Source organism: Condylostylus longicornis, unplaced genomic scaffold (assembly GCF_029603195.1).
Source record: "Condylostylus longicornis isolate FDR11 unplaced genomic scaffold, ASM2960319v2 ptg000011l, whole genome shotgun sequence".
Lineage (NCBI taxonomy): Eukaryota > Metazoa > Arthropoda > Insecta > Diptera > Dolichopodidae > Condylostylus > Condylostylus longicornis.
The window spans coordinates 2689414-2717083 of record NW_026577980.1 but is presented as its reverse complement, the minus strand read 5'-3'; the positions used below and the strand labels follow the sequence as shown (position 1 = coordinate 2717083).

Below are 27670 nucleotides of genomic sequence, written 5' to 3'. Positions count from 1 at the left end.
AATTCCGAAAGCTTTGTCTTTTTGTCATTGAATATTTTTAAAGGTTTTCCGAAAATCATTTTTTTGTAACTCAATAGATTTTTAAAGAGTGTCGTCAAATCAGTCGTGATATTGCCGCGCGGTAAACGATATTTGGAAATAAAATTTAAAGTTAATCTCCTTAAATCATTTTAAAATATCTAGTAAGTGAATTTCATGCTTACATTATTTTTCATATTTTATACATACATATTTACATAAATTTTTCACAAATAATATCACTTGTTATCACAATACTTAAACCATTTACATATATACATACGTATAAAATCATGATAGATTAATACTTATGTCAAAATATGCAATTTTATAATGCAATGGCTCCATAATTATATAATAATTTTCAAGAATTTTAACAAAAAGAAGGAAAAATTCCATAAAATGTACAACTAGATCATTGTGTTCTATTTATAACAAATTTATTGTTTGGAAATAGTTTTTCGTTTATGGAAAAATTTCGGGAGAATATTGAATGACCTTTGATGAGGACGTAGAGGTCAAATGTTTTTTTTTTTTTTCATTGTGTCTTACTCCCACTGGGAAAATTTTATTTTCCAACTTTTTAATAAATACAATACGTTTCTTATTTAAATGAATAGTTGGGTTTCAAGGATTGCCCGAGTTAGATACTTTATCTAGGCACCGAGTTTTTACATTTTAATTCGTTTATTCACTTCATATTCAGGTAAATTGATCACCTTCCGTTGATTTTTTTTTTAAACTACCTACTCTGGTGCATACACATTAAATAAATTTTGTTTAAAAATTTTATTTGGAGTTAATATCAACTCATTTTTGGATTATACATACATATCTTGTAAAGGAACATATAAAACCAGACATACCTAAAATTTTAGTGAAAGTTATAAAATAATTTACACAATTTTCTGAATATTTTTGGAAAACTAACGAAATAATATTTTAATTTTAGTCTAAGATGCCAATCAAATCAATCAAAGCACGTCAAATCTTCGATTCCCGTGGTAACCCTACTGTTGAAGTTGATCTTACAACTGAATTGGGACTATTCCGCGCTGCTGTTCCATCTGGTGCATCTACTGGTGTTCATGAAGCATTAGAGTTGCGTGACAACGAAAAAGGAGCTTATCATGGTAAAGGTGTAAAGAAAGCTGTTGATCACATCAACAAAACTATTGCTCCAGAACTCATTAAAGCCAACTTGGAAGTAAATCAACAAGAAGATATCGACAACTTCATGATTAAATTAGATGGTACAGAAAACAAATCCAAATTCGGTGCCAATGCAATTTTAGGCGTATCATTGGCTGTTTGCAAAGCTGGCGCTGCCAAGAAAGGTGTACCACTTTACAGACATATTGCTGATTTAGCCGGCAACAAAAATATTGTTCTACCATGTCCCGCATTCAATGTAATTAATGGTGGTAGCCATGCCGGTAATAAATTGGCTATGCAAGAATTCATGATTCTTCCAACTGGAGCATCATCATTTACTGAAGCCATGAAAATTGGTTCAGAAGTATATCATCATTTGAAAAAAGTTATTAAGGATAAGTTCGGTTTAGATGCTACTGCTGTTGGTGATGAAGGTGGTTTCGCTCCCAATATTTTAGATAATAGAGATGCTTTGATTTTGATTCAAGATGCCATTAAAAAGGGTGGTTATGAAGGTAAAGTTGAAATTGGAATGGATGTTGCTGCTTCTGAATTCCACAAAGAACATTTATACGATTTGGACTTTAAAAATCCCCATAGTGATAAGGCTACATGGTTAACACCAGAAAAATTAACCAATTTATATCTTGAATTTATTCAAGAATTCCCAATGGTAAGCATTGAAGATCCTTTTGATCAAGATCATTGGGATGCATGGAGTCAAATGACTGCCGCAACAAAAATTCAAATTGTTGGTGATGATTTAACTGTAACAAATCCATCACGTATCCAAATGGCTATTGAACAAAAAGCATGCAATTGCTTATTGTTGAAAGTAAATCAAATTGGTACAGTAACCGAATCAATTAAAGCACATTTGTTGGCGAAGAGCGCTGGCTGGGGTACAATGGTATCACATCGTTCAGGTGAAACTGAAGATACTTTTATTGCTGATTTAGTTGTCGGCCTTAGCACTGGACAAATTAAAACTGGTGCTCCCTGCCGTTCTGAACGTTTGGCTAAATATAATCAAATTCTTCGTATTGAAGAAGAACTTGGAGCTGATGCTAAATTTGCTGGCAAAAATTTCCGTAACCCACAATAAATACATACATCAAATATAACAAATACATCTATTGTTATTGTATTTTTTCTCTTGGTTAACATATAAAATGTAAAAAAAAATAAAAATACACAGAAATAGCAAAGTTAATAAATCTCTTGAAAGAGAAGAATGATTAAGAATTCCACCAAAATATTTTCTTTAAACGAGTTTGCAAAATACTACAAAACTTTGCTTTAATGTGTTTTGATGTTGATATATTGTTACATATTAGAGAGATAAAAGTGAAAATGTTAAAGAAAATATTTCGTTATAATTTAAAAATACAATAATGTTAATTAAGTATATTTACTTTAACCAATTCTTTAATCATAAATGACAAAATAAAAATTATTTAATTAAGAATTTTTAAATGTTATTATTTTTATTTTCTGCAGAATTTTAAGATACAAATTCATCCCAATTTTCTTAATGGAATTTCTAATATATTCAATGTTTGAGGGTCTACCAAAATGTTGATCTAACATCAATTCGACTTATTCAGTCATTATACAAATATTCATTATTCATAAGAAATTTATTTATAGAAAGAGGATTCTATGCGAATAATACGATGTTAACCTATTCGTAAAAGAAAAATTTGAAAATGTACACGTGCATTTAGAAAATTACATGAGTTTTGAATGATTAAAATCAATTTTGATTAAATAATCAAAAAATTTCATATGTATTAAATTGATAGTACTATTTGTACTATATGTATGTTAAAATTTTTATGAAAAATATTAAAAATTAAATGAAAAACCATTCTTAAAATAAAGAAATAACAAATGGGTACATATATAAAATAACACATAGGTAAATTAATAACAAAATAAAAACAAATCTACCTATTCACATATACCAGAGTTTCATATATATTAATTAGTACTCTACCGTTCAATAACAGATCAATGAAAAGAGTCAAAAAAATTTGTTTTTTAACTGGCATCCTGCCAAATTCTAAAGTTCTTGTTTAATTTTTTTTTTTGTTCATTGCTTTATACATTTATTTTATGATTACAAATTAAAATTAATTAGTTTTTTTTATATTTACTCGTATGGTGTGTACAAAATAAGTATTTTCTATAATATTTTTATTTTATTTAAATTTTATGTTAAAACCAATTTTATTTGAAAACACTTCATGTGTATTTACCTTTATCTACGTTAAGTTTTCTATTTCTTACAAAGTGTTTGTAAATATGTACATACTAAAAAAAAAAATAAATAATTTAAATGTTTATCCAAATGCTAAAAAAAAATTTTTGGATTAAATTTCATTAAATAAAAATTGCTTATCCTCTTCAAAAACTTTCATTTTTCACAAAAAAAAAAATTAGCAGTTGAATCAGCAGTTTTTTATTACAAAAATGCCAAAAAATTGTAATAATATGACTGGTAATTGACATTACATATTGTTAATTACGTGACATTGGCCACCGATAATGCAAAAAATCGGTTATACTATAAATTTAGACATCGGTTAACAACATTAAAAATTACAATGCTTTTGTTAACTGCAATATGGATTAAGATGCTAAGGATTTCAACGTACTTTTTACATTATCGATCAAACCTTAAATTTAAGTTTGATCATTTAGTTTCATTAAAAATTTAATATTTTAAGAATTCAACAGACAATTAAACAGCCATCTAACAATTCAACAGACCACGAACACGTTATGTACATATATATGTATTTTGATATTTTTAATATTTCAAAAAACATTAAATTTTTTTGATTTCTATTTATATAAATAGTAGAAATACACACTAACTGCATGCATAATAATACATTTTTTATCTACGTACGTATAAATAGATAATTTCATTGTTTAATAAAAAAAATTGTCATAATATGTCGTTTTGATGACCTTAAGAAAGGACATATTTTATTTGATCGTTGGCTATTTCATTATCGTTACTTGTAAAATAATCATATTTTTATGTTACGATAGTTTTACGTGTATGTAGTATCCTCTTAAAAATTCATATCCATTAAGTTCAAGGAGACATCTTCTAAAAAATATCTTTAGTGTTTTTAGTATAAAAAATATGTAAATGTACTATAAGTAGTTAATGAAAATACTATTTTAAATAAGTATCTTAAAATTCACTATTTTTTACAATTCTACTTGTAATCAGACATTTATAATCGAAGCTTTAATTTATGATCGATCTAAAACCATAATGGGATGAACTAATCAAAACAAATACAAATGAATATTGCAATTAAACATGAATTTAATAACAATGTTTTATATACATAATGTATGTTACATTGTTCAAATTTAAAACACCTAAATTATACAAAATTTTGAATTTACATCGAAATTTGAATGCAATTCTTTTCGAGCATGTACAAAAGCTATGATAAAAATTTAAAATTATTGTCAATTTTGTTAAGTAATCCAATCTTCATAATATTTAGAATAAGATTCATCTTTATCTTTACTAATATTTAACAGAGATCGTTTAAAAATGTATAACAAAGAAAAAAATTACATTATTAAAAAGTATAAAAAAGTTTATTTCTAATGAACTAGAAAATGAAAGTTTGTATTTGTTGAAAAAAAAGATTTGTGATTTTTTTTTTGATTATAATAATAATGGCTACAATAATTAATCTTAACTTTGAAATTTATTATCACAAGCTAATTTATTTTAATTGCTATTTATAACTTTATCTTCAAGATACTTCCTTACAACTTCACCTATATCTTTACGACTTCTGTCAGGTTCGCAATCTAAAATATACATAGATGAATATTAATTTATATTAATAGCAACTCAATGCAAAAAATAGTATTAAGTGTTAATAATCTTATTTACCGTTGTAATATATGAAATCCACTTCGTTTTGCGTTTCTGGACATTCTAAGCAATATTTTTTAATGCTTTTATAAAATTGTAATAGGATTTCCCTTTTCATCTTTTTCATTAAATCAGATGAGGTAACATTACTTTCGCAGGAATCATAAAAACTTAGCATAGGAGTAGCCCCCTCAAGTGCTATATAATATTTCTGTTTAACTTTAATTTTTGTTCCATCCTCGTCAAGAATCAAAACTCTTTCTGCTATTATTGAATATACATCATTTTTAAATGGCCTTTCGACTCCGGCTCTGTGTCTTACAACAGTCTCCAAAGACTGTTTAACACAATAATAATGATTTAAAAATAATTATAGAAAAATATGCAATTAGATTTACCAAAGCTCGATTAAGCAATTTACTTTGAAAAGCAGGTTCTATGTGCATAGATTGTGGGATTAGAATAAATAACTTTTTCGCTGCAAACGTTACACCGTGTTTACCTTCGTATTCCTCACATCTTTCAATAATTCCTATTGATTATTAATTTTTTGAGCTCTTTTCCAAATATGTATATATTTACATGTACTGGGGTTATTGGATTACAAAAATACCTAGTTTGATTTACCTTTTTTTGCATCACCTTTGTAGGGAAGTTGTAACCGAATGTAGCCATTAAAGTAGTTGGAAGCCATTCCAGATGCATAATCCACACCTGAACCCGATCTTATCCTTAAAAAATATGCTGTTATTTCAAATTCGATATTTTTCCAATTTTGTTTGTGAATACCACTCAGCTGCGTCCAATAAAGCTGACTTATGCAGATTTAATTTCATTAAAATGACATATGAAATCATTAATTCCCTTTTTTTTAACAATTCATCTATAAAATTGGAATTATTCCATAAATGCGAAAATAAAATTACAAGAAAAAAGGAAACTAATAACGTTCTCTTTTGGAAATCAAATGTAGTTTTCATCATTGTAGAAAATGTATGTTTTGGTTCATAATGCTTGTGATATATAAAATATTCGCAAATTGCATTTATTAACCGGCAAATAATTTCTCCAAAAACAAGGCCGACCGCATTATAAAAGAAGTTATCTATTTTAAATAAAATTTATTTTACTCATGGCTCAAATAGAAAATTAAAACAAAACTGAACTTGAGTTTATCTAGGAAGCTACATACATATATGTAGGTATTTATTTACATAGGTACGTACTTCCCGAAATTTTTTAAATTGTTAATATAATCCATATTTATTTATGTTTTCTTATTAATATTATACTTATATAAAAATTAAATTTATTACAAGTTTACAGCACATTATCCCACAAAATCTTCAAGATTTCCTAAAAATTTTTATTACTAATTCTTTTGTTATTTTTTTTTATTTTAACCATAAATCTTTCTAAATTCTCAACTCAACACTTCAGATAATTATGACTATACGAGAGTCGATGATCTTTTATTTTAGAACAGTGTTACCACCTCCACTTAAATTTCAATCCCATCATTTAAATTTCAGAACAATTGCTGGAAAGCCTCTTTATAATTTTCGTAAGAAATACTGAAATACGGAAATAAGATAAAGCTCGAAATCTACTAGTACTAGCAGCGAATCGCTTATACGTAAATATTCCTCTTTTGTATAATTAAAATAAATATTCCTCTTTTGTATAAATAAAGTTATATACTCGTCGCTTTGTTCCATAATTTTGTTTTTGTCCACTGAACTCTACAAAATTCGAAATTGAATTAAAAAAATAAAAGCATGTTGAAAAAAAAAGTTGTGAATTTTATTGTTTATAATAAATATATTGGACAAAATAATTTTTTTTTAAATTGAGAAATACTGCAACCAAGCTGAGTTGAGAGACATACCCAACAATTCGTTTTTCTCTTACAAAGCATTGATAGGAATGAAATGGGTCTGTACGATGTTATTTCGTTTATATCCTTTTCTAGCATAAGCACCATTGGTACTTCTGCTGCTTTTAATTATTTTAAAACGTAATTTAGTCTAAGAGCTACAGCATACATATAAAAGCATTTTTAGCCCCTTTTGCAGAAGTTGTATGAGAATTTCAATCGTGATCAAATTATGTTCAGCAGATTTTTTTGTTTTTCATCACACTTATTTATTTTCTCAATTCGCTTAACCTTATTTTTGGAGTTCCACTGTCTGTGAGAGTTAACTGATTGTAAAAGTATAAGCGAGTTTGCTGTGATAGTGGTTTGAAATTGTCAAACTATAAACCTCTCAAATATATATCTTTTCTTTTTTACTTAAGGCCCATAAATTGTCATCGTTCTTTATCGGCGGATTTTGAGTTTTAAGTCTGTTAATACTCTTCATTATTTTGCCTAGGTAGTAATATTAACTTGCAATATTTGGGAGTTTTCAACACAAACTTGTAAACAGTCTTTAATTCTAATTCTTATTTATAACTTCATCTTCCAGATGCTTCCTTACAATTTTACCTATGTCTTTAAGACTTCCGTCAGGTTCGCAATCTAAATTATACATATTAATGAATATTAATTTATATTAATAGCAACTCAATGCAAAAAATAGTATTAAGTGTTAATAATCTTATTTACCGTTGTAATATATAAAATCCACTTCGTTTTGCGTTTCTGGACATTCTAAGCAATATTTTTTAATGCTTTTATAAAATTGAAGTAGGATTTCCCTTTTCATCATTTTCAATTTATCGGTTGAGGTTACTTTATTTTTGTAAGTATCATAGAAAGTTAGCATAGTCCCTTCAAGTACTATATAATATTTTTCTTTAATTTTAATTTTTGTTCCTTCCTCGTCAATGAAAGCTCTTTCAGCTATTATTGAATATACATCATTTCTATATGGCCTTTTTGCCCCGGCTCTGTCCCTTATAACGTTCTCCAATGGCTTTGACATAATACATAATTGAATAATTGATTAAATAAAAATATTATTAATAAAAAGATTTACCTCTGCTCGATTAAGAAATTCACTTTCGATATCAGGTTTCATGTGCAAAGATTGTGACACGAGGATAAATAACTTTTTTGCTGCAAACGTTACACCGTGTTTACCTTCGTATTCCTCACATCTTTCAATAATTCCTATTGATTATTAGAACTTTTTGAGCTCTTTTCCAAATATGTATATATCTACATGTACTGGAGTTATTGGATCACAAAAATACCTAGTTTGATTTACCTTTGTTTCCATCACCTTTGTCAGGAAGTTGTAATCGAATGTAGCCATTAAAGTAGTTGGAAGCCATTCCAGATGCATAATCCACACCTGAACCCAATCTTATCCTTAAAATACATGGTTTTATTTCAAAGTCGATATTTTCTCAATTTTGTTTGCAAATACCATTCAGCTGCATCCAATAAATCTGACTTATGCAGATTTAATTTCATTGCAATGACATATGCAATTATTAAGTCCCTTCGGTTTAACAATTCAGCTGTAAAATCCGGGTTATTCCACAAATGCGTCCATAAAATTGCAAGAAGAAAAAGTACCAAAGACGTTCTCCTTTGGAAATTAAAGGCAATTTTTAAAATTTTAAGAAATCTCTGTTTCGGTTCATAATGATTTGGATATTTCAAATATTCATAAATTGCATTTATTAACCGACAAATACATTCTCCAAAAACAAGACCGACTGCATTATAAAATAAGTTATCTATTTTAAATAAAATTTATTTTACTCATGGGTCAAATAGAAAATTTAAACAAAACTAAACTTGAGTACAGCTAGGGGGCTACAAACATATGTATATGTAGGTATTTATTTACATAGGTATGTACTTACCGAAATTTTTTAAATTGTTAATATAATCCATATTTACTTATGAATAGCTAATTACGTTTTGTTATTATTATTATACTTATATAAAAATAAAATTTATTACAAGTTTCTACCACATTATTGTACAAAATCTTCAAGATTTCAATGAATTTGTTATTACTAATTAAGTACCTTTTGTTGTTTTTTTTATTCTAACACCAAATCACTTGTAAATTCTCAATTCAGCGCTTCAGATAATTATGACTATACGAGACTCGATCATATTGTATGGAAAAGTGTTATCACCTTCACTTAAATTTTTATTCCGACATTTTTTAGATCTCGGAACTAATTGCTTGGAAATCCTTTGCGAAGTTGTGAAGATGAGTCTATGTTCGAGATATATGTACCATTACTGCTAGTTAATGATTACTAGAGGAAATATAATAATTAAAAAACAATAAGTAATATATGTATGTATATTTTTCAAACATATATACAAAAGCTATGATAAAAACTTAAAATTATTGTCAACTTTATTCAGTAATTAAATCTGCATAATATTCAGGTAAGATTCATTACAAATAATTAACACAGATCGTTTAATAAAAAAAATTTCATTATAAAAAATTATAAAAAAGTTTAATTTTAACCAGCTGGATAGTAGAATAGTTTATATTTTTAGTAAAAATTTTATTTTTAAAAGCAACACTTTTTTTTTTCGTTATAATAATGATCTGGTTTAAAATAGTTAATGTTAAGTTTTTGTTTTGATAATTTTTAAAGCAGATCAATATTTATGATCTATTGAAGAACTTTATTTTCTATATACGCTTTCACAATTTCTCCTATGTCAATAAGCTTTCCATGAATGTCATAATCTAAAATATATATAAAATTTAATAGAAATTGAATTCAAAAAATGGTATAAAGAATTTATAACATACTTACCATTATAGTATATAAAATCCACTTCGTTTTGCGTTTCTGGACATTCTAAGCAATATTTTTTAATGCTTCTATAAAATTGAAATAAGATTTCTCTTTTCATCACTTTCATTAAGTCTGTTGAGGTTACACGGTTTTCGCATGAATCATAAAAACTTAGCATAGGAGTAGCCCCCTCAAGTACTATATAAAATTTTTGTGTTTTACCTTTGATCTTCTCAGTTATTATTGAATATACGTCGTTTTTAAATGGTCTTTTTACGCCGGCTCTATCTCTTTCAACAAGTTCTAGTGGCTAAAACATAATAATTGAATATGTACTAAATGAAACAAAAATATTATTAGATATATAGATTAGATTTACATCAGCTGGTTTAAGCAATTCACTTTTAATAACAGGTTTCATGTGCATAGAATGTGGGATTAGTATAAATAACTTTTTAGCTGCAAATTTTACATCGTGTTTATCTTCGTATTCGTCACACCTTTCAATAATTCCTATTAATTATTAGAATATTTTGTATAAGGTTTTCCTGTATACGTATGTACTTATTGGATTAAAATTGTAGTTTGTTTTACCTTTTTTTCCATCACCTTTATCGGGAAGTTGTAACCGAATATAGCCATTAAAGTAGTTGGAAGCCATTCCAGATGCATAATCCACACCTGAACCGGATCTTATCCTTAAAAAATATGCTGTTATTTCAAATTCGATATTTTTCCAATTTTGTTTGTGAATACCACTCAGCTGCGTCCAATAAAGCTGACTTATGCAGTTTTAATTTCATTAAAATTACATATGCAATTATTAAGTCCCTTCGGTTTAACAATTCATCTATAAAATCCGGGTTATTCCATAAATGCGAACATAAAATTACGAGAAAAAAAACTAATAACGTTTTTCTTTGGAAATCAAATGTAATTTTTAAAATTGTAAGAAATCTCTGTTTTGGTTCATAATGATTTGGATATTTCAAGTATTCATAAATTGCATTTATTAACCGGCAAATACATTCTCCAAAAACAAAGCCGACCACATTATAAAAGAAGTTATCTATTATAAATAAAATCTCTATTATGCATTGCTTAAACTGAGAATTACAAAGTTGGAACAAGAGATGGGTACTTATCATAAAGAAGAAGAATGTACGTATAATGTAAATGTAAAGATGTCTGTGGTATTTATATACATACGTATGTATATATGTACATACTTACCAAAATTTTTCAAAATGCTAATGTAATCCATGTTTATTTATGAATAACTGTTTATATACATGCATATAATATGTAATATATATTACTCTAATATGGAAATATTAGCTAATATAGAAATAAAAATTTTAATAGAATGGAAAGCAAATCATTTACATAACTACGTATAAATTTTCACAAAAATATGGAATACGAAAACTTCAAAATTCTAAGCAATTTTTTATCAATACTTTTCAGTAGCCTTAGTTTTTAGTTCATGTTTTTATTTTTTATCCAACTTTCTGACCAGTATTACTTATAAATAGGGCTGCCGTCTCACAATTTTACAAAGTAGCCGATTTCGGAAAAAAACGGAACTTTTGTGATTTAAATGTAGCCCAACATCCTATCCTCTAGAGACCTCTCTTTGCTTATTAATATTCTGATACTAAGTTCTTAATAACTCTGATTAAAATAATTTAGTTGTTAAGATATTATGAATGTAAAGATTTTTACTGCATACTGCGGAAAGTATTGATTTTCCTATAATAAATTATATTCAAACAGAAGATACATAATAAAAAGTAAAAAATATTTCACGTAAGATCTATGAATTAATAATATACTTAGGTAGAAACCCTTAATAAAAAGTAGTTCTTCGGATCCGTAATTTACAAATCGGAGCTTTTTACTGATAATGGAGCACTGAAGCACAAGTAAATAAAAGGGAGCCAAAAACTCCATTCGGAAATCAAGCGACAGCCTTGCATTGATAAATCAGCAATCCAGCGGCGCAAATTCTACGAGACTCGATGATCTTGTTATTCTAAGTAAGTCTTACCATCTTCTTGTTTTTCATTCTCAATATTTCTAAAATTTAATTTCTTTCAAATAACGTTCTTTAGAGCTGTATTTCTTTTATTATTATGTTCAATAGAGCTGTATTGGCATAAAAAATTGTTCTACATTTTCAAAATGCTTAGAATACTCTATTTTTGCCTTTTAAAAATTTTCTTAAAAATGAATTACTTAATTATTCAATAGCAATTTATTCGAAATGTCATTTTCGCAATCAGGCCACTGTCACATATGAAGGTGAGACGCTCAACGACCTCTTGGGTCGCGGTGTGTTTGTATCTAATTTCAAAAATAGAAAATGATGTTAATTGATAATGGTATTTGTAATCAGTGAGAAATAATCAAACTGATTGTACATATGTAAGTGTCATACATAGTGTAGGTATGTATGTATTTTTCCCAAATAGTTATCGAAAATAAATCGAAAGAAAGTTTAATGTCATATTCTCACATCGATTATTTTTCTCATTATTATAATTATATATGTATGATATAATAAATTCTATACATGTGATATGTACATATATGATAAAGCAAGTAATCTAAAAATTCATTTAAAATTTGGTATTATAAATTTTATTTTTTGTTGTTCAAAATAAAAGAAATCATACAAAAACAAAGAAAACTTAAAAAGTCATTGAATTTTGATTTTGAAAACCAAGAAATTATAAAAATAGTAAAATAAGAAAATACGAAACGAAATGAAATTTAAAAAAAAAAAAATCAGTCTAGCCTTGTTGTTTCATGTTTATAAATTCCAATTATGTTCTATTTTATTTATTTCATTGCTGAATTTATTCTATTTAAAGCTGAACTGCTGAATACATTTTCCATATTTCATAAGCATTTAAAACGAAAGCAATTCGAAATTTTCTTCAGAAACTTGTAGTTTTTTGTCAAGAGCAAAGCAAAGAAAAGCAATTGAAATAGAAAAGTTAGTGCTGAGGAAGAAAAAAGAAATAATTTATTAAAAATTAAATTAATTGTAAAACAAAAGGAATTAAAATAAATATTGTAAAAAAAAAAGTGAAAATCCAAGTTAACTTTGAAAAACATTTTGTAAAAAAAATCAAATTTGATTGATCACCAAAAAATTTTAGTCTGTGTTAATTTTGAAGGTGAGTTGCAAATTCTTTTTTTTTTTTATTAATTATAAAAATATAATTTAATATATTTTGATTTTACAAAAAGCAAAAATTAATATTTTTAAGTAATTTTAATAAAATTTTATTGTCTTTGTTCAAAGACAAATTTTTTTCTTTGTTAATAATTTCAAGATGGCGGAAATAAAATTTAAGTTTTAAAAAAAATTTAAAAAGTGCCTTCTAATATTCAAAAGAGTGAAAATTAAAAATAAAAAGGATTTGTTTTTTTCTCTTTTAAAAAAGTGAAATATTTAATATTTTTTTTTTTTACAAAATTAGGAAAATTTTTTCTTAGTTGGAGGAAAAAAAAAACGATTGCGTCAGTCATATGAAATTAAGTTTTTTTTTTTAAGAGGTAGAGAAATGAATAATCGATTCGTTTGTACATATACATATAAATATGTAGATGTGTGTTTTTCCATTGTACTTATCAATTCGTGATGACTGTGTGTATTTCATAAAAATTTTTAATTATTATTCGTTAAAGTTAATTAATTTTTCTAGTAATTTCTATGATACTTTGGACTTTTTTTTTCATATCAAATTTTTTGCTTTTGTATTAAATTAAAATATTTTATTCCTAGAACAATTCAGAAATTATTAATTGCATTGTAAGTTATACGCATTCACTTAGTATGTCTACGCAGTTACAATTAAAATTTTATTAAAATTAAAAATTATTTTTTTAAAATAAAATAAATTTAAGAGCAAATATTGATGCATTATTTAATAAAATAAAGATTTATATACGAAATCTTGTGTTCTTTGCCTTTTAGAAGAATTTCAAGGAATAAGGCTATATTATTGATTGATTAGGTCAGTCAGAAAAAAATTTTCATAAAAAATACATACACGCATTCAATAATCTTGATATATATATGTAAGAAAAAAGGAAAAATCAATGAAACGCGACTAGGTACATACGTTTATAACTACATATACATATATATTTATATATATATGCAAAAAATTTATCAATGTAATATAATCGATTTCTTGCATTTGAAATTTATTTTATTTTTTACAAAAATTGTAAAAATAAAAATACTTTCTTGGTATGTGGCTATTTTTAAAATTGTGTGCCATATATTACGTATGTTCTATCTACCTATCAATTTCAAATAAAATTATATAGGAACATATATATGTAGATCTACTTAATTTTAATTCTGAAAAAAAATACTTGCGTATTTAAATTTCAAGTAATTTTAATTTTTTTTTTTTTATAGAAAAGTACCTATCTACCTAGTTGAAAATATAAAATTTTGTCGAAGATAATCTACACAGGTCATTCTGAAAAATTTTGTAATATATATTTATATGTACAAATATTTATCTAATAAAATTTTTTGAAAGTTCATGAATTATGAAATAAACAATTTCATTCGTAATTAATAACTAATTTCCAAGAAAATTGTGTATACTGAATTATTTTGGTAGCCATTTTGAATTATGAGTTATGACTACATTCATATAATTAATTATAATTGTTTTTAAACGTAGGTATAGAACAATAAAGGAAAAATATTTTTTATAAAAAAAAACGCAAAATAATTAATTCTTAATTTAGGAACGTACTTACTAAAGCTTTATCTGCATAATTTAATTTTTAAATAAGCGTAATTATTTTTTCATACGTTTGCAAGGCTTTTGAAATTTGGTTTACAAACGATTGTTTTTGTAATATAGCACAGCAACATATGTATATATAATAGGTTCACACATAAACTAGAAAAGTAACTTAAATTGATAAATAAAAAATTAAATCATTTTTATGTAAATTCTTTTAAAAATTTGACGTGATTGTAAAACAAACGTCATATGTATATATTTATATATTTATCATTAATGTTAAAAAAAAAACATATATTTTCCGAATTATATATGTTATGTACATAGGTAGGAATGTGTAAATAATATTATTTATTTCCGTAATGTAATTTTAAATTAAAAATAGGCTACGAAGGCGTTGATCTCCATATGATTTGAGAAATTTACTTTATCTTCTCTCAAATCTGAAAACAAAGGTCAAATACTTTATTAATATTGTGAAACAAACATCGTATATTCCGTTCTATATTTAAAAAAAAATAAAACAATAAAATTAATTGGAAATTTTAAATTCAAATTCGTCGCAGTAATACCTATCCACTTTCTTTGTGTCAAAATTTTTTTTTAAATATCCATATAAAAAAAAAATGTTTTTAATTTTATTTAGATTTAAATTCATTTTCTTTATGTTTTACTTTCTATAGGACAAAAATATAAAGCATCATCATGCAAATTTTCGTAAAAACTTTGACTGGTAAAACCATTACATTGGAAGTAGAATCATCTGATACTATCGAAAATGTTAAAGCTAAAATTCAAGATAAAGAAGGTATTCCACCAGATCAACAACGTTTGATTTTTGCCGGAAAACAATTGGAAGATGGCCGTACATTGTCTGATTACAATATTCAAAAAGAATCTACTTTGCATTTAGTATTACGTCTCCGTGGTGGAATGCAAATTTTCGTAAAAACCTTAACAGGCAAGACAATTACTTTGGAAGTAGAACCATCAGATACTATTGAAAATGTAAAAGCAAAAATCCAAGATAAAGAAGGTATTCCACCAGATCAACAACGTTTGATTTTTGCTGGTAAACAATTGGAAGATGGACGCACATTATCTGATTACAATATTCAAAAAGAATCTACTTTACATTTAGTATTACGTCTCCGTGGTGGAATGCAAATTTTCGTAAAAACCTTAACAGGCAAGACAATTACTTTGGAAGTAGAACCATCAGATACTATTGAAAATGTAAAAGCAAAAATCCAAGATAAAGAAGGTATTCCACCAGATCAACAACGTTTGATTTTTGCTGGTAAACAATTGGAAGATGGACGCACATTATCTGATTACAATATTCAAAAAGAATCTACTTTACATTTAGTATTACGTCTCCGTGGTGGAATGCAAATTTTCGTAAAAACCTTAACAGGCAAGACAATTACTTTGGAAGTAGAACCATCTGACACAATTGAAAATGTGAAAGCAAAAATCCAAGATAAAGAAGGTATTCCACCAGATCAACAACGTTTGATTTTTGCCGGCAAACAGCTAGAAGATGGACGCACATTATCCGACTACAATATTCAAAAAGAGTCAACATTACATCTTGTCCTTCGTTTAAGAGGTGGTATGCAAATCTTCGTTAAAACTTTAACAGGCAAAACTATTACTTTGGAAGTTGAACCATCTGACACCATTGAAAATGTAAAAGCTAAAATTCAAGACAAGGAAGGTATTCCACCAGATCAACAACGTTTGATTTTTGCTGGTAAACAATTGGAAGATGGCCGTACGTTGTCCGACTACAACATTCAAAAAGAATCCACCCTTCATTTGGTATTACGTCTCCGTGGTGGAATGCAAATTTTCGTAAAAACCTTAACAGGCAAGACAATTACTTTGGAAGTAGAACCATCTGACACAATTGAAAATGTGAAAGCAAAAATCCAAGATAAAGAAGGTATTCCACCAGATCAACAACGTTTGATTTTTGCCGGCAAACAGCTAGAAGATGGGCGCACATTATCCGACTACAATATTCAAAAAGAGTCAACATTACATCTTGTCCTTCGTTTAAGAGGTGGTATGCAAATCTTCGTTAAAACTTTAACAGGCAAAACTATTACTTTGGAAGTTGAACCATCTGACACCATTGAAAATGTAAAAGCTAAAATTCAAGACAAGGAAGGTATTCCACCAGATCAACAACGTTTGATTTTTGCTGGTAAACAATTGGAAGATGGCCGTACGTTGTCCGACTACAACATTCAAAAAGAATCCACCCTTCATTTGGTATTACGTCTCCGTGGTGGTATGCAAATTTTCGTAAAGACCTTAACAGGCAAGACAATTACTTTGGAAGTAGAACCATCAGATACTATTGAAAATGTAAAAGCAAAAATCCAAGATAAAGAAGGTATTCCACCAGATCAACAACGTTTGATTTTTGCCGGCAAACAGCTAGAAGATGGGCGCACATTATCCGACTACAATATTCAAAAAGAGTCAACATTACATCTTGTCCTTCGTTTAAGAGGTGGTATGCAAATCTTCGTTAAAACTTTAACAGGCAAAACTATTACTTTGGAAGTTGAACCATCTGACACCATTGAAAATGTAAAAGCTAAAATTCAAGACAAGGAAGGAATTCCACCAGATCAACAACGTTTGATTTTTGCTGGTAAACAATTGGAAGATGGCCGTACGTTGTCCGACTACAACATTCAAAAAGAATCCACCCTTCATTTGGTATTACGTCTTCGAGGTGGTATGCAAATTTTCGTAAAGACCTTAACAGGCAAGACAATTACTTTGGAAGTAGAACCATCAGATACTATTGAAAATGTAAAAGCAAAAATTCAAGATAAAGAAGGTATTCCACCAGATCAACAACGTTTGATTTTTGCTGGTAAACAATTGGAAGATGGACGTACATTATCTGATTACAATATTCAAAAAGAATCCACCCTTCATTTGGTATTACGTCTCCGTGGTGGTATGCAAATTTTCGTAAAGACCTTAACAGGCAAGACAATTACTTTGGAAGTAGAACCATCAGATACTATTGAAAATGTAAAAGCAAAAATCCAAGATAAAGAAGGTATTCCACCAGATCAACAACGTTTGATTTTTGCCGGCAAACAGCTAGAAGATGGGCGCACATTATCCGACTACAATATTCAAAAAGAGTCAACATTACATCTTGTCCTTCGTTTAAGAGGTGGTATGCAAATCTTCGTTAAAACTTTAACAGGCAAAACTATTACTTTGGAAGTTGAACCATCTGACACCATTGAAAATGTAAAAGCTAAAATTCAAGACAAGGAAGGAATTCCACCAGATCAACAACGTTTGATTTTTGCTGGTAAACAATTGGAAGATGGCCGTACGTTGTCCGACTACAACATTCAAAAAGAATCCACCCTTCATTTGGTATTACGTCTTCGAGGTGGTATGCAAATTTTCGTAAAGACCTTAACAGGCAAGACAATTACTTTGGAAGTAGAACCATCAGATACTATTGAAAATGTAAAAGCAAAAATCCAAGATAAAGAAGGTATTCCACCAGATCAACAACGTTTGATTTTTGCTGGTAAACAATTGGAAGATGGACGCACATTATCTGATTACAATATTCAAAAAGAATCTACTTTACATTTAGTATTACGTCTCCGTGGTGGAATGCAAATCTTCGTTAAAACTTTAACAGGCAAAACTATTACTTTGGAAGTTGAACCATCTGACACCATTGAAAATGTAAAAGCAAAAATTCAAGACAAAGAAGGCATTCCTCCAGATCAACAGCGTCTAATCTTCGCTGGTAAACAATTGGAAGATGGCCGTACGTTGTCCGACTACAACATTCAAAAAGAGTCCACCCTTCACTTAGTATTACGTCTACGTGGTGGTATGCAAATTTTCGTAAAGACCTTAACAGGTAAAACAATCACATTGGAAGTTGAACCATCTGACACAATTGAAAATGTAAAAGCAAAAATTCAAGACAAAGAAGGCATTCCTCCAGATCAACAACGTCTAATCTTCGCTGGTAAACAATTGGAAGATGGCCGTACGTTGTCCGACTACAACATTCAAAAAGAGTCCACCCTTCACTTAGTATTACGTCTACGTGGTGGTATGCAAATTTTCGTAAAGACCTTAACAGGTAAAACAATCACATTGGAAGTTGAACCATCTGACACAATTGAAAACGTTAAAGCAAAAATTCAAGACAAAGAAGGCATTCCTCCAGATCAACAACGTTTAATCTTCGCTGGTAAACAATTGGAAGATGGGAGAACCCTGTCTGATTACAATATTCAAAAAGAGTCTACTTTACATTTAGTATTACGGCTTCGTGGTGGTATTTAAAAATTTTTTGGTGAATTTAAATTTTTTGCTGATAAATTTAGATTTATTTTTAAAATTTTTATTTGAATAAAGGAGTTAAATTGAACCTTGTGTTTTTATTAAGAAATTTGATGAAAATTTTATTTATTTCAATAGTTGATTTTGTGGTGAGACAAGGAATTGTAAATGAATTGCATGAATTTAAGTTTGGTAAAATGCCTAGAATATTTGGGGTCATAGCGAATTTAGCAGATTTACCCATTTTAAATGGGAATAGGAGTGCCTGAGTTGGTGTTGATATTTTAGGGAATGAGTCAAAAATGCACATTGTGAAGAAGTTACATAGGGGGCAAAGTGCATAGTTTTGCAAGCTAGAGTACAAATGTTAGTTATTTCCATTAAAATGTTTGTATTTATAATATTTTTCGTTATTCTTTTTCTTGTACCTTTATGATTCTTTCTTGCATTTTTATTATATTATATTTACCAACAAAAAATTATTTGAATTCACAATAAATAGTACATTTCCGCATCCAACTTCTTTTTCTGTTTTTTATTTTCAATGGAGAACGATTCTCATATTTTCTCTAATAACTTTAATTTTCTCTAACTATTATAACAATTATTTAATTTTCTTTAATAACTAATTTAGTTATTCAATTTAAATAAAAGTAAAGTAATTCTTACATGAACGAAACAAAACAAAAAATAAATTCAATCTTCTACAAATGACTTGCTTTTCGTATTTTCGTATGAACCCCTGAGGGTCTATACTCTATATTGACCACTTTGGGGGAATCACTGTCCTAAAGTATTTCGAAGAAAAAAAGTTTGATATTTGAAATGAAAAATTTTTTAGACTCTAAGTCGATTCGTATATTAACGTTAAAAAAGACAAGTATTCTAGGGTTTAGGAAGTATTTGCAAGCATAACAGTCTAATTGTTTATTAACGTTAAATTTATCAGATTCAAAGAATTTTAATTGCTTTTGTAAATCAGTTGAGATTTTCGATTAATTGCGATTTAAACGATTTAACAGGTATTTTGAATTGGTAAGAAAATTTATAAATATTAATACTATATTTGTAAAATGACTTGAGTATTTATTAGTGAGTTATTTATTATTAATAGTAACATAAATAACGGTTAAAATATGTAAAAAATATTATTTTTTACTTATCAGAGAAAATTTTTAATGGTAAAACGCCTTTCTTTAGTACTGCAATATTATAGCAAGGTAAGTAGTACTTAAAAATTTAGGCCCAAGTTCATAAAGTAAAACAAATATCTTTTTAAAAACTGCAATTACAGATAAATTTCATTATTTGATTCTAACACTACGATTATTGACATTTTTGATTACAGAGATTAATAACGTAATTTGGAAACAATTTGCAAAGGTCAAAAAGAATTCTAATATTTGACGTGAATTCCAGTTCACTTTTGACATGCATTCCAGCTTTTGTTGCTAACGCAAGTGATTGCCATGTTCTCATTTTTTTTTAAACATTTAATGTGTTTCTGTATTTACAAAAAATATTTTTTTAAAAATGACCGTTTCTAAGGTAAGAAAAGTGAAAGATTTTTGTTTATAAATTATAAAATATCAGCTAACGAGGATTTTAGTAATTGACATAATTGTCAGATTGATAATACTCTGAGAACTCTCTCATTTATTATTTATTTATATAGAAGATTATTATATATATTGCCTATATTTATATAGAAGATTTACTAGCTATACAAGAGTTTGAATATTTACCTATCATGTTATTTAATAAAAAAATAATTTTCGAAAGATTTTAGTTTTTTGAACAAACAATTAGGTATTGTTGTAACCCTGATTTTAGTAGTCAATCAAAATTTAGTACAAATTTGACATTTTTGACTTTTGATATTCACCAGTGCTAAGAAATTGTGAAAAGAAAAGATACAAGTAGTTCCGAAATATAAAATAAAAAAAAAAATTTATTTTGTTAATTCAGGGAAAAAAAAAGAATTTCAAATAATTTGCATTTAATTGTACTTAAATTTGAAAATGGATAATTATTTCTAAACTATTGTATTTTGGGGTGAACTTTGAAAAAAATTGTTAAAAAGGAAGGTGCATTCACCAGCATCAATGTCTATACCTTGAAAAAAAAAGAACAAAAAAAAAACTTTCATAAAACAGTGAAATTTTCAACTACGTAGATACTTTAATATAATTTCATTTGCATAAAAATAATTAATTTATTAAAAACCTGATAAGAAATCGAAGAGACACAATTTTTTTTTTATTTTTTAGCTTTTACGTGAAATGTTTAGAATACGTGTTAAAATGGGGCCGCAAGCTAGAAATAATAAAGAATGGACGTGCTGTTTTGGTTTACATGTTCATACAGCGACCGTTTTAATTGGAATGTGGCATTTGGTAAGTTTAATTATTTTAGCTAATATTCAAGAATAAATAATATGTATTAATTGGAAAATAAATTACTCTTCCATAAATAAAGTACATATTGAAAAGGAATACCTACTGAAAATATACTTTTTGAATAGATGTTAAGTATGTATGTAGGTATTCCTATGCATAATTGAGTGTTGAAAACAAACGTATTTTGTATAATATAAATACAAATATACTCATATTCATCCATATATTCTCAGCACATTAAGTCCATAATGCTTTGAGTTGATAGGTAGGTGGGTACCTACAATATTTAGCTGAAATTTCAAATTATGTTACACAATAAGCCTTATGAAAATATGACAACTGCTTAATTTATCTTCTTTCTTAAAGTTCAAATTAAATTATGTGTATTGATTTGTTATCTGAATTTAGGTTTTTAAATTTTCATTTTAAAATTTTACTATATAATTTTAACATTTTGATCCGAGTAATGGACTGATTTATGATTGATTATATATTATATGGTATACATACTTATCTGCATTTCATTATTAAGTAAGAACTTATTAGATAATTTTCTAAATAATAATTATAATATACTTTTTATACCCCCAAGGTACATATATTCAAACTAAGAGATGAACAATAAAAGACGTACCTACCAACCTTCTTATTTCAACATTTTCAAATTCAGATGTTTACTCTTCTATAATGCAACCAATCAAATCCAGAAAGTCCGAAAATCAATGATTAAATATTAAAACATACCAAAATTTCGATTACACACTCACCTGCTTTTGTTTTTTTTTTAGTAAATCTATTTATTAAAATTTGATACAAATATGTACATTTGCATATATTTATAAATATATGTATATACTCGTATTATATATGAACAAAATTTCTACTACTATTCATAATGATTTTTTTGCTTTTATAAATAAGGAAGAACCTTGTAACAATTACATAGTTTGGTATATAATAATGAAAACAAGTATTTTTGTTAATTTTAACGTCGATTGTGCAACAATACATAAATCTAAAATTAAATTTAAAAAAAAAAATTTAAATTTTTTAAATTTATAACAACATTATTTGTTGTCTATAGCTATGATATTAAAATGCTTTTCAATATATTTACATATTAGGAAAAAGATATCACAAATGATAACGGACTGATCTACAAATAAAATATTTATTAAAATTTCAATATAATTTTAATAAGGTTAATGAATATTGATTGCTTAAAATTGGTTTGTTTCAAGTTATTTAATAAGATAGACTCGATATTCATGAAATTGCAATTATTCAATATTGAGTCTTGGAACATCTATAATATTTTCTTTAGTTGGTTTGTTCCGATAGGAAACGAATTAGTCTTATTCGTGTAAAAATTCCAGTGAGTTTTTACTTAATAACCATTTATCGGTTTTCTATAGTTAAAAAAACATGGCCTAAAATAGTTTTATCGAATTTTGGAAATTATTAAATTAGTTTTTCTAAAAAAAATTATAACATAATTATTTTAAATGCAAAACAATTATTTGCGAGTTTATGGATTTTTATACGGAGTTAAGAATGCCTTCATAAATATTCTTGTTTAAATAAATGAAAATAAGCCAGTCAAAGGTTTAAATTTCATTAGTATGAAATTTATCTATTTCATTGATATCTAAGTATAAAATTTATATATTTTTGAATTTCCAATGAAGTATTTTCTAGTTAATCGAAGGTGTAGCAACGAAACTCCTAGAGTAGAGCATTTTGTATAGTCTTTATTAAGCAGTGACTCAAAAAAAAAAGGAATCAAAGCTAGTCTGAATAAAAAAACATAAATATTTTTAATTAAAAATATAAAAAATTGTTTTTCCTTTTTAACATGTTTGCATTTTTACTATTTGAAAAAATTTATAAAATAGGTCAAATATGTAGGTACCTACATATGTAGTAAATATAAATATAAAATAAATGAAAATGTTGATGTGACTTTAAAGGTTTCTTGATCTAATTATAGGAAAACTACTTTTGTTAGTTAAAAATAGATGCAAAATAAAATTGTGTAAAAAATAAATATGTATATTTTTTTGATGTCATATATATAAATTGATTAAATTATTTTATTCAGCTTTTTTCTTAATAAGTATTGTGTGTGCAATTTCGCATGCTATCTCACGTGGATTTTTGCATTATTTATTAAAAATATATACGTTTTTATTCATGTGCATGTTCTTTTGACGTGGCAATTTTTTAATATTCATCGCAACGAAATTAAATTATTTTTTTGTTAAAATTCTTGATGGAATTTTGATGATATACAAATGTATGTAGGTTCACTTAATTTTTGAAAATCATTATATATTAATTTTATAGAAACTCTTAAAAAGTTCTTATTTTACAATGATTAAATTAATCATTACAAATATGTATCACAATATAATAAAAAATATGTCATGAAAGAAGAGCTTACAATTGTCATGGAAGGAGAGCTTACAATTGTCATGAAAGAAGAGCTTACAATTGTCATGAAAGATGAATGTTTTCTAAATATTTTTCGATTTTTAAGTTCATCGGCAATCGATTAAACACTGGTACACCTTTATACTTTAAAGAATTTGCGGTGCTTGTTTTATAATGTAATGATAGTCTAAAATCTCATCTATTTGTTCGGTAATAATGTCCTGTTACTTAGTCGAAGGGCTTCTGCATATATGTATTCTGGTAAAAGTAAATTTTTCAACTGTAATATTAATAAAAATGTTTTATATTTAATCTATTTCTAACAATCATTCATTTTAAATAATCTATTATCGTACTAATATGCGTCCTTCTATAACACTTGATTACAAATTATCATTCCAGTAATTTGTAATATTTGCACTCTGTCAAAATTACTTATATAGAATTTAATATCACAAGAGTTATAATTAAGAATTTGGAAACAGGTGATGAAAAGAATTCATAGAAATATCGTCAGAAACTAAGGAAATTTAGAAACCCGCAAGGCTTTTAATTATTCAGTGGTTTTTACATGTATGTAAAGGATTTTATAGTTTTGGATTTGCTGAAGCACTTCCTCAAGTTGAAGAAAAAATTGTGATCTCCTTTTGAATACCACCTAATTATTGAGCATTTTAGATTTTAACAAAAAATTTACAAAATGTTAATTACAAAACTTCTAAGAAAAAAAATTTCGAAACGATGTATGAAAAATTTTATAAAATATAAACTTTATGGAGAGTCTCAAAAAAGTATATTTTGTGTCCGTAATAAAATGCTTAAGGGAAATTAGATGAAATTTTGTAATAAATTTTTTTTTTCTTTAAAGATTCTTAACATAATTGCGCTAACATTACTTGCAATAATGATTAGAAATCCAGAAATGATGAATGATCTCGATAATAACTGTGACGATTGCGTTGATATGAGTGCTCCAGCATTACCAACACCATTGAGTAAAATTGATCCACCGTATGCATACCGGGATCATTCATTAAATTACCGTAAGAATATCCTGATTTTGTTAAAGAAAATTATATTGTACAAGCTTTTTTTTTTCTAATTTTGATACTTTCCTTCAGACAACATTGATATGGGAGGTCTTGTGTGCATATGCATGATTGCAATAACATTAATGATGATTTATGGAGCAATTAAAGGAAAACCATCACATTTGTTACCATTTTTCTGTTTGCAGTTATTTGATTTCGCATTGACAACGTAAGAGTAATTAAAATTTTATGTTGATTTTTTTTTTGTAAATTAAAATTAGTAATTTTATATATTACATAATATTATGTTTATGTTAATAACATTATTTTGGATTAATTTTAGTTTAACTGCTGCTGGTTATTTCTGTTATTTACAATCAATACATCGTTTAATTGCTGAAAGTCATCGATTACCGTATCGTGAAAAATTATTACAACTTTCTCCAGATGCCTTAGTAATGGTTGTGCTAATTGCTTTTGTAACAATCGTTTTCTTAAAGGCATACGCTATTGGTATTGTATGGCGTTGTTATAAATACTTAACATTACGACAACATAATATTAGATCAATGTTACCATATATTATACCGCATGTTTCATCAACTGGTGGATTAAATAGCGAAGGTAGAGACTATTCAACATTGCTACCAGATTATGAGGAAGCTATTGCTCAAAGTATGAAACAACAACCACCACCATCTTATCAAGTTGCAATGTCAAATATACAAGTTGAACCGGCTAATGTTGATAATAATAATGATTCATCTAATAATAATAATGATGGAAATACAGCAAATGCTAATACAAATAATAATAATAATAATAATATTAATAATGCTAGCAATAATAACAACAATAATAATGCAAGTATTACAATTGAAGATATTGATGGAACAGATGAATCACCTGTAACTGGTACACCGCCTCCGCCATACATTGGTAATGTGAATATTTTAAATAAAAACAATGAAAATGAAAACGATAACGGTTTAATGTCCTCTGCTGTACAATCATCATCAACGCCTCTATCATCACCATCTTCATCTTCATCATATGGTACACAAAATATACGCTCAAACTCAAATAGTTTGGATTTACCAGAAATAACTGGTGCGAATAAATCTCAAGCAAAAAACAATAATGAAAGCTCAGCCTAAATCAAAACAAGTTACAATTACAAAAAAAAAAAAGAAAAAACAAATTACATGAAATATTAATTAAATTGTATACTAACTAATAAATTTATTTTTTGTTTTCAATATTAAGGTAAATTTTTTTCCTTATTGAATTTTTATTATTACATATTATAAGAATAATATTAAATCACAAATAATACAATATGATTTTACAAAAAGAAAAAAAAATATTTAAACGATTCAGAAAATATTAATTACAATATTGATTATATATATTAAATTAAATATAAAAATCTCAAAAATATAAAATAAATAATTAAAACTCATAAAATAAAAAAATCAAATTGCTTGGTTTGTTTTAACATCCAGAATTTTGTAGAATTGATCAGGCTTAAATGTAAAAAAAAAATATAAATAGATCAGCACATAAATTGTTTTTTTTTTTTTGTTTTTAATTGTAAATTTTCTGTAATGTTAAAATTCAATATTTTTAGGAATAATTTATAAGAAATAAATTTTTCAGGGCAATATTTTGAATTGAAAAAGAAAAAGAAAACACAAAATACATGTTATATTTTTTTTTTTTTGTATTGAATTTTTTAAAAATGTAATTGCAAATTATTAAATTTATAAAATTAGAAAAATTATCTTTGACATTTTTCTATGTACATATATATACTTATTTAATTAATTTAAATTAAAAAATCATAAATTTTAATTAATAACTTAAAATTAAAAAGGTTTTATTGCATCTTTTTATTTATCTTATTTAATTTTAGTTAAGTTCTAATTCGTAATTTTTTGTTTAAAAATAAAATAAAAAAAGAAATTAATTACAATTTTTATTTTACAAAAAATTTTTCATTGGATTATAATATATGAAAACTAGAATTAATTATTTTGAAAATATGAAAAAGAAATATAATCTAAATTCCATATTAAAAAATAAATCAAAATTAAAATATATTTATAACATATATCGTTATATTTGTATTTTGTGAATAATATTTATTTAAAATGTTAAAGAATTTAAAATAAAAATTCATATTATTATTATTATTATTATATGCTATTCATTCAAATTAATTTAAGGCCCTATATTAAATTATAATATACCTACTTTTTTTTTCAATATTTTTATACATAATGTATAATTACCGTAGATATTTAATTATATAATTATATTATATGTATTTTTTTCTGCTCTTAAAAAATTGTGAATAAGTTTTGTTTGATTGTTTTATTCTTTAAAATAAAAAACATTATTTTTTTTCGTGATTTTTTTTTATTTTATTTTAATTAATACATATTCATATATCTATGAATATTATACAACCAACCATCATCCTTTAATTGAAAAACGTGTTTTTTTATATGAAGTTTAACAATTTTTTCAGTTACTTATATTATTTTTAATTATTCAATAAATATTTGTTTAGTGATTACTCATATTCTAGTGGACTCATCGCATAAGGTGATGGCAAACAAAAAATATTGATGTCAAAAAAGATTTTATTTCGAAAATTAAAAAAATTTTGAATAATATCAGTGTTGAGTTTTAAGCTAGTGGATATTACCTAGAAGCTCATTTTTCTTTCAATAAGCATTATCTTAAGAGATGAAATAGAAATGACCAAATTTTGTATATTTAATTGATTTAAATTTTCTATAGCAATTTATTTTTTATAACTTTTTTTTTTGTAAATTGCTA

At 26.2% G+C, this 27670-nt stretch overlaps 6 protein-coding genes across 14 annotated transcripts; 3 read left to right on the top strand and 3 right to left on the bottom strand.

Moving 5' to 3' along the window:
- The first annotated feature begins 42 nt into the window (after positions 1-42).
- On the top strand, positions 43-2641 carry LOC129619342 (enolase). Of its 2 annotated transcripts, none has more exons than XM_055534589.1 (2): positions 43-182; positions 971-2641. In XM_055534589.1, the coding sequence occupies exon 2, from the start codon at positions 977-979 to the stop codon at positions 2276-2278; it is 1302 nt and encodes a 433-aa protein (XP_055390564.1). In that variant the 5' UTR covers positions 43-182; positions 971-976; the 3' UTR covers positions 2279-2641. The 2 variants fall into 2 exon arrangements, with proteins under 2 accessions (XP_055390564.1, XP_055390565.1); XM_055534590.1 differs by lacking the exon at positions 43-182 and adding an exon at positions 581-724.
- Positions 2642-4845: 2204 nt separating this feature from the next.
- LOC129619245 (stimulator of interferon genes protein homolog) lies at positions 4846-6508 on the bottom strand. Of its 5 annotated transcripts, none has more exons than XM_055534398.1 (6): positions 6409-6508; positions 5882-6197; positions 5720-5823; positions 5491-5624; positions 5111-5429; positions 4846-5025 (listed from the first exon to the last, which is right to left on the bottom strand). In XM_055534398.1, the coding sequence occupies exons 2-6, from the start codon at positions 6073-6075 to the stop codon at positions 4943-4945; spliced, it is 834 nt and encodes a 277-aa protein (XP_055390373.1). In that variant the 5' UTR covers positions 6076-6197; positions 6409-6508; the 3' UTR covers positions 4846-4942. The 5 variants fall into 5 exon arrangements, with proteins under 5 accessions (XP_055390373.1, XP_055390370.1, XP_055390372.1 ...); XM_055534395.1 differs by having other exon boundaries at positions 6259-6490; XM_055534397.1 differs by having other exon boundaries at positions 6285-6490.
- Positions 6509-6873: 365 nt separating this feature from the next.
- Positions 6874-9034, bottom strand: LOC129619244 (stimulator of interferon genes protein homolog). Of its 2 annotated transcripts, none has more exons than XM_055534392.1 (6): positions 8912-9034; positions 8467-8782; positions 8305-8408; positions 8074-8207; positions 7701-8010; positions 6874-7613 (listed from the first exon to the last, which is right to left on the bottom strand). In XM_055534392.1, the coding sequence occupies exons 1-6, from the start codon at positions 8940-8942 to the stop codon at positions 7531-7533; spliced, it is 978 nt and encodes a 325-aa protein (XP_055390367.1). In that variant the 5' UTR covers positions 8943-9034; the 3' UTR covers positions 6874-7530. The 2 variants fall into 2 exon arrangements, with proteins under 2 accessions (XP_055390367.1, XP_055390368.1); XM_055534393.1 differs by having other exon boundaries at positions 8467-8631; positions 8912-9027.
- Positions 9035-9387: 353 nt separating this feature from the next.
- On the bottom strand, positions 9388-12053 carry LOC129619270 (stimulator of interferon genes protein homolog). 2 transcript variants are annotated; one of them, XM_055534442.1, is made up of 7 exons: positions 11656-12053; positions 11054-11572; positions 10577-10889; positions 10415-10518; positions 10200-10333; positions 9839-10130; positions 9388-9768 (listed from the first exon to the last, which is right to left on the bottom strand). In XM_055534442.1, exons 2-7 carry the CDS (start codon positions 11082-11084, stop codon positions 9692-9694), a joined length of 951 nt encoding a protein of 316 aa, XP_055390417.1. In that variant the 5' UTR covers positions 11085-11572; positions 11656-12053; the 3' UTR covers positions 9388-9691. The 2 variants fall into 2 exon arrangements, with proteins under 2 accessions (XP_055390417.1, XP_055390416.1); XM_055534441.1 differs by lacking the exons at positions 11054-11572; positions 11656-12053 and having other exon boundaries at positions 9391-9768; positions 10577-11026.
- A 680-nt stretch (positions 12054-12733) lies between these two features.
- Positions 12734-19048, top strand: LOC129619349 (polyubiquitin-C). The gene is made up of 2 exons (XM_055534597.1): positions 12734-13005; positions 15288-19048. Exon 2 carries the CDS (start codon positions 15310-15312, stop codon positions 18961-18963), a length of 3654 nt encoding a protein of 1217 aa, XP_055390572.1. The 5' UTR covers positions 12734-13005; positions 15288-15309; the 3' UTR covers positions 18964-19048.
- Positions 19049-20478: 1430 nt separating this feature from the next.
- LOC129619250 (lysosomal-associated transmembrane protein 4B) lies at positions 20479-26669 on the top strand. 2 transcript variants are annotated; one of them, XM_055534405.1, is made up of 5 exons: positions 20479-20508; positions 21231-21356; positions 24661-24835; positions 24914-25052; positions 25167-26669. In XM_055534405.1, exons 1-5 carry the CDS (start codon positions 20494-20496, stop codon positions 25978-25980), a joined length of 1269 nt encoding a protein of 422 aa, XP_055390380.1. In that variant the 5' UTR covers positions 20479-20493; the 3' UTR covers positions 25981-26669. The 2 variants fall into 2 exon arrangements, with proteins under 2 accessions (XP_055390380.1, XP_055390381.1); XM_055534406.1 differs by lacking the exon at positions 20479-20508 and adding an exon at positions 20852-21132 and having other exon boundaries at positions 25167-26666.
- The last annotated feature ends 1001 nt before the right edge of the window (positions 26670-27670 follow it).

Bases quoted from the DNA above. Each gene is read 5' to 3' on its own strand.
- LOC129619342 (XM_055534589.1), top strand. From the start codon at position 977: ATGCCAATCAAATCAATCAAAGCACGTCAAATCTTCGATTCCCGTGGT.
- LOC129619245 (XM_055534398.1), bottom strand. From the start codon at position 6,075: ATGATGAAAACTACATTTGATTTCCAAAAGAGAACGTTATTAGTTTCC. The intron at 5,824-5,881 runs GTATTCACAAAC...ATATTTTTTAAG, and splicing joins TTATTGGACGCAGCTGAGTG to GATAAGATCGGGTTCAGGTG. The intron at 5,625-5,719 runs GTAAATCAAACT...AATAATCAATAG, and splicing joins CAAAGGTGATGCAAAAAAAG to GAATTATTGAAAGATGTGAG.
- LOC129619244 (XM_055534392.1), bottom strand. From the start codon at position 8,942: ATGGATTATATTAACAATTTAAAAAATTTCG. The intron at 8,409-8,466 runs GTATTTGCAAAC...ATGTATTTTAAG, and splicing joins TTATTGGATGCAGCTGAATG to GATAAGATTGGGTTCAGGTG. The intron at 7,614-7,700 runs GTAAATAAGATT...TGTATAATTTAG, and splicing joins GGATTTTATATATTACAACG to ATTGCGAACCTGACGGAAGT.
- LOC129619270 (XM_055534441.1), bottom strand. From the start codon at position 10,968: ATGATAAGTACCCATCTCTTGTTCCAACTTTGTAATTCTCAGTTTAAG. The intron at 10,131-10,199 runs GTAAATCTAATC...ATTATGTTTTAG, and splicing joins AATTGCTTAAACCAGCTGAT to CCACTAGAACTTGTTGAAAG. The intron at 9,769-9,838 runs GTAAGTATGTTA...TATATATTTTAG, and splicing joins GGATTTTATATACTATAATG to ATTATGACATTCATGGAAAG.
- LOC129619349 (XM_055534597.1), top strand. From the start codon at position 15,310: ATGCAAATTTTCGTAAAAACTTTGACTGGTAAAACCATTACATTGGAA.
- LOC129619250 (XM_055534405.1), top strand. The intron at 21,357-24,660 runs GTAAGTTTAATT...TTTTCTTTAAAG, and splicing joins TAATTGGAATGTGGCATTTG to ATTCTTAACATAATTGCGCT. The intron at 25,053-25,166 runs GTAAGAGTAATT...GATTAATTTTAG, and splicing joins TTTGATTTCGCATTGACAAC to TTTAACTGCTGCTGGTTATT.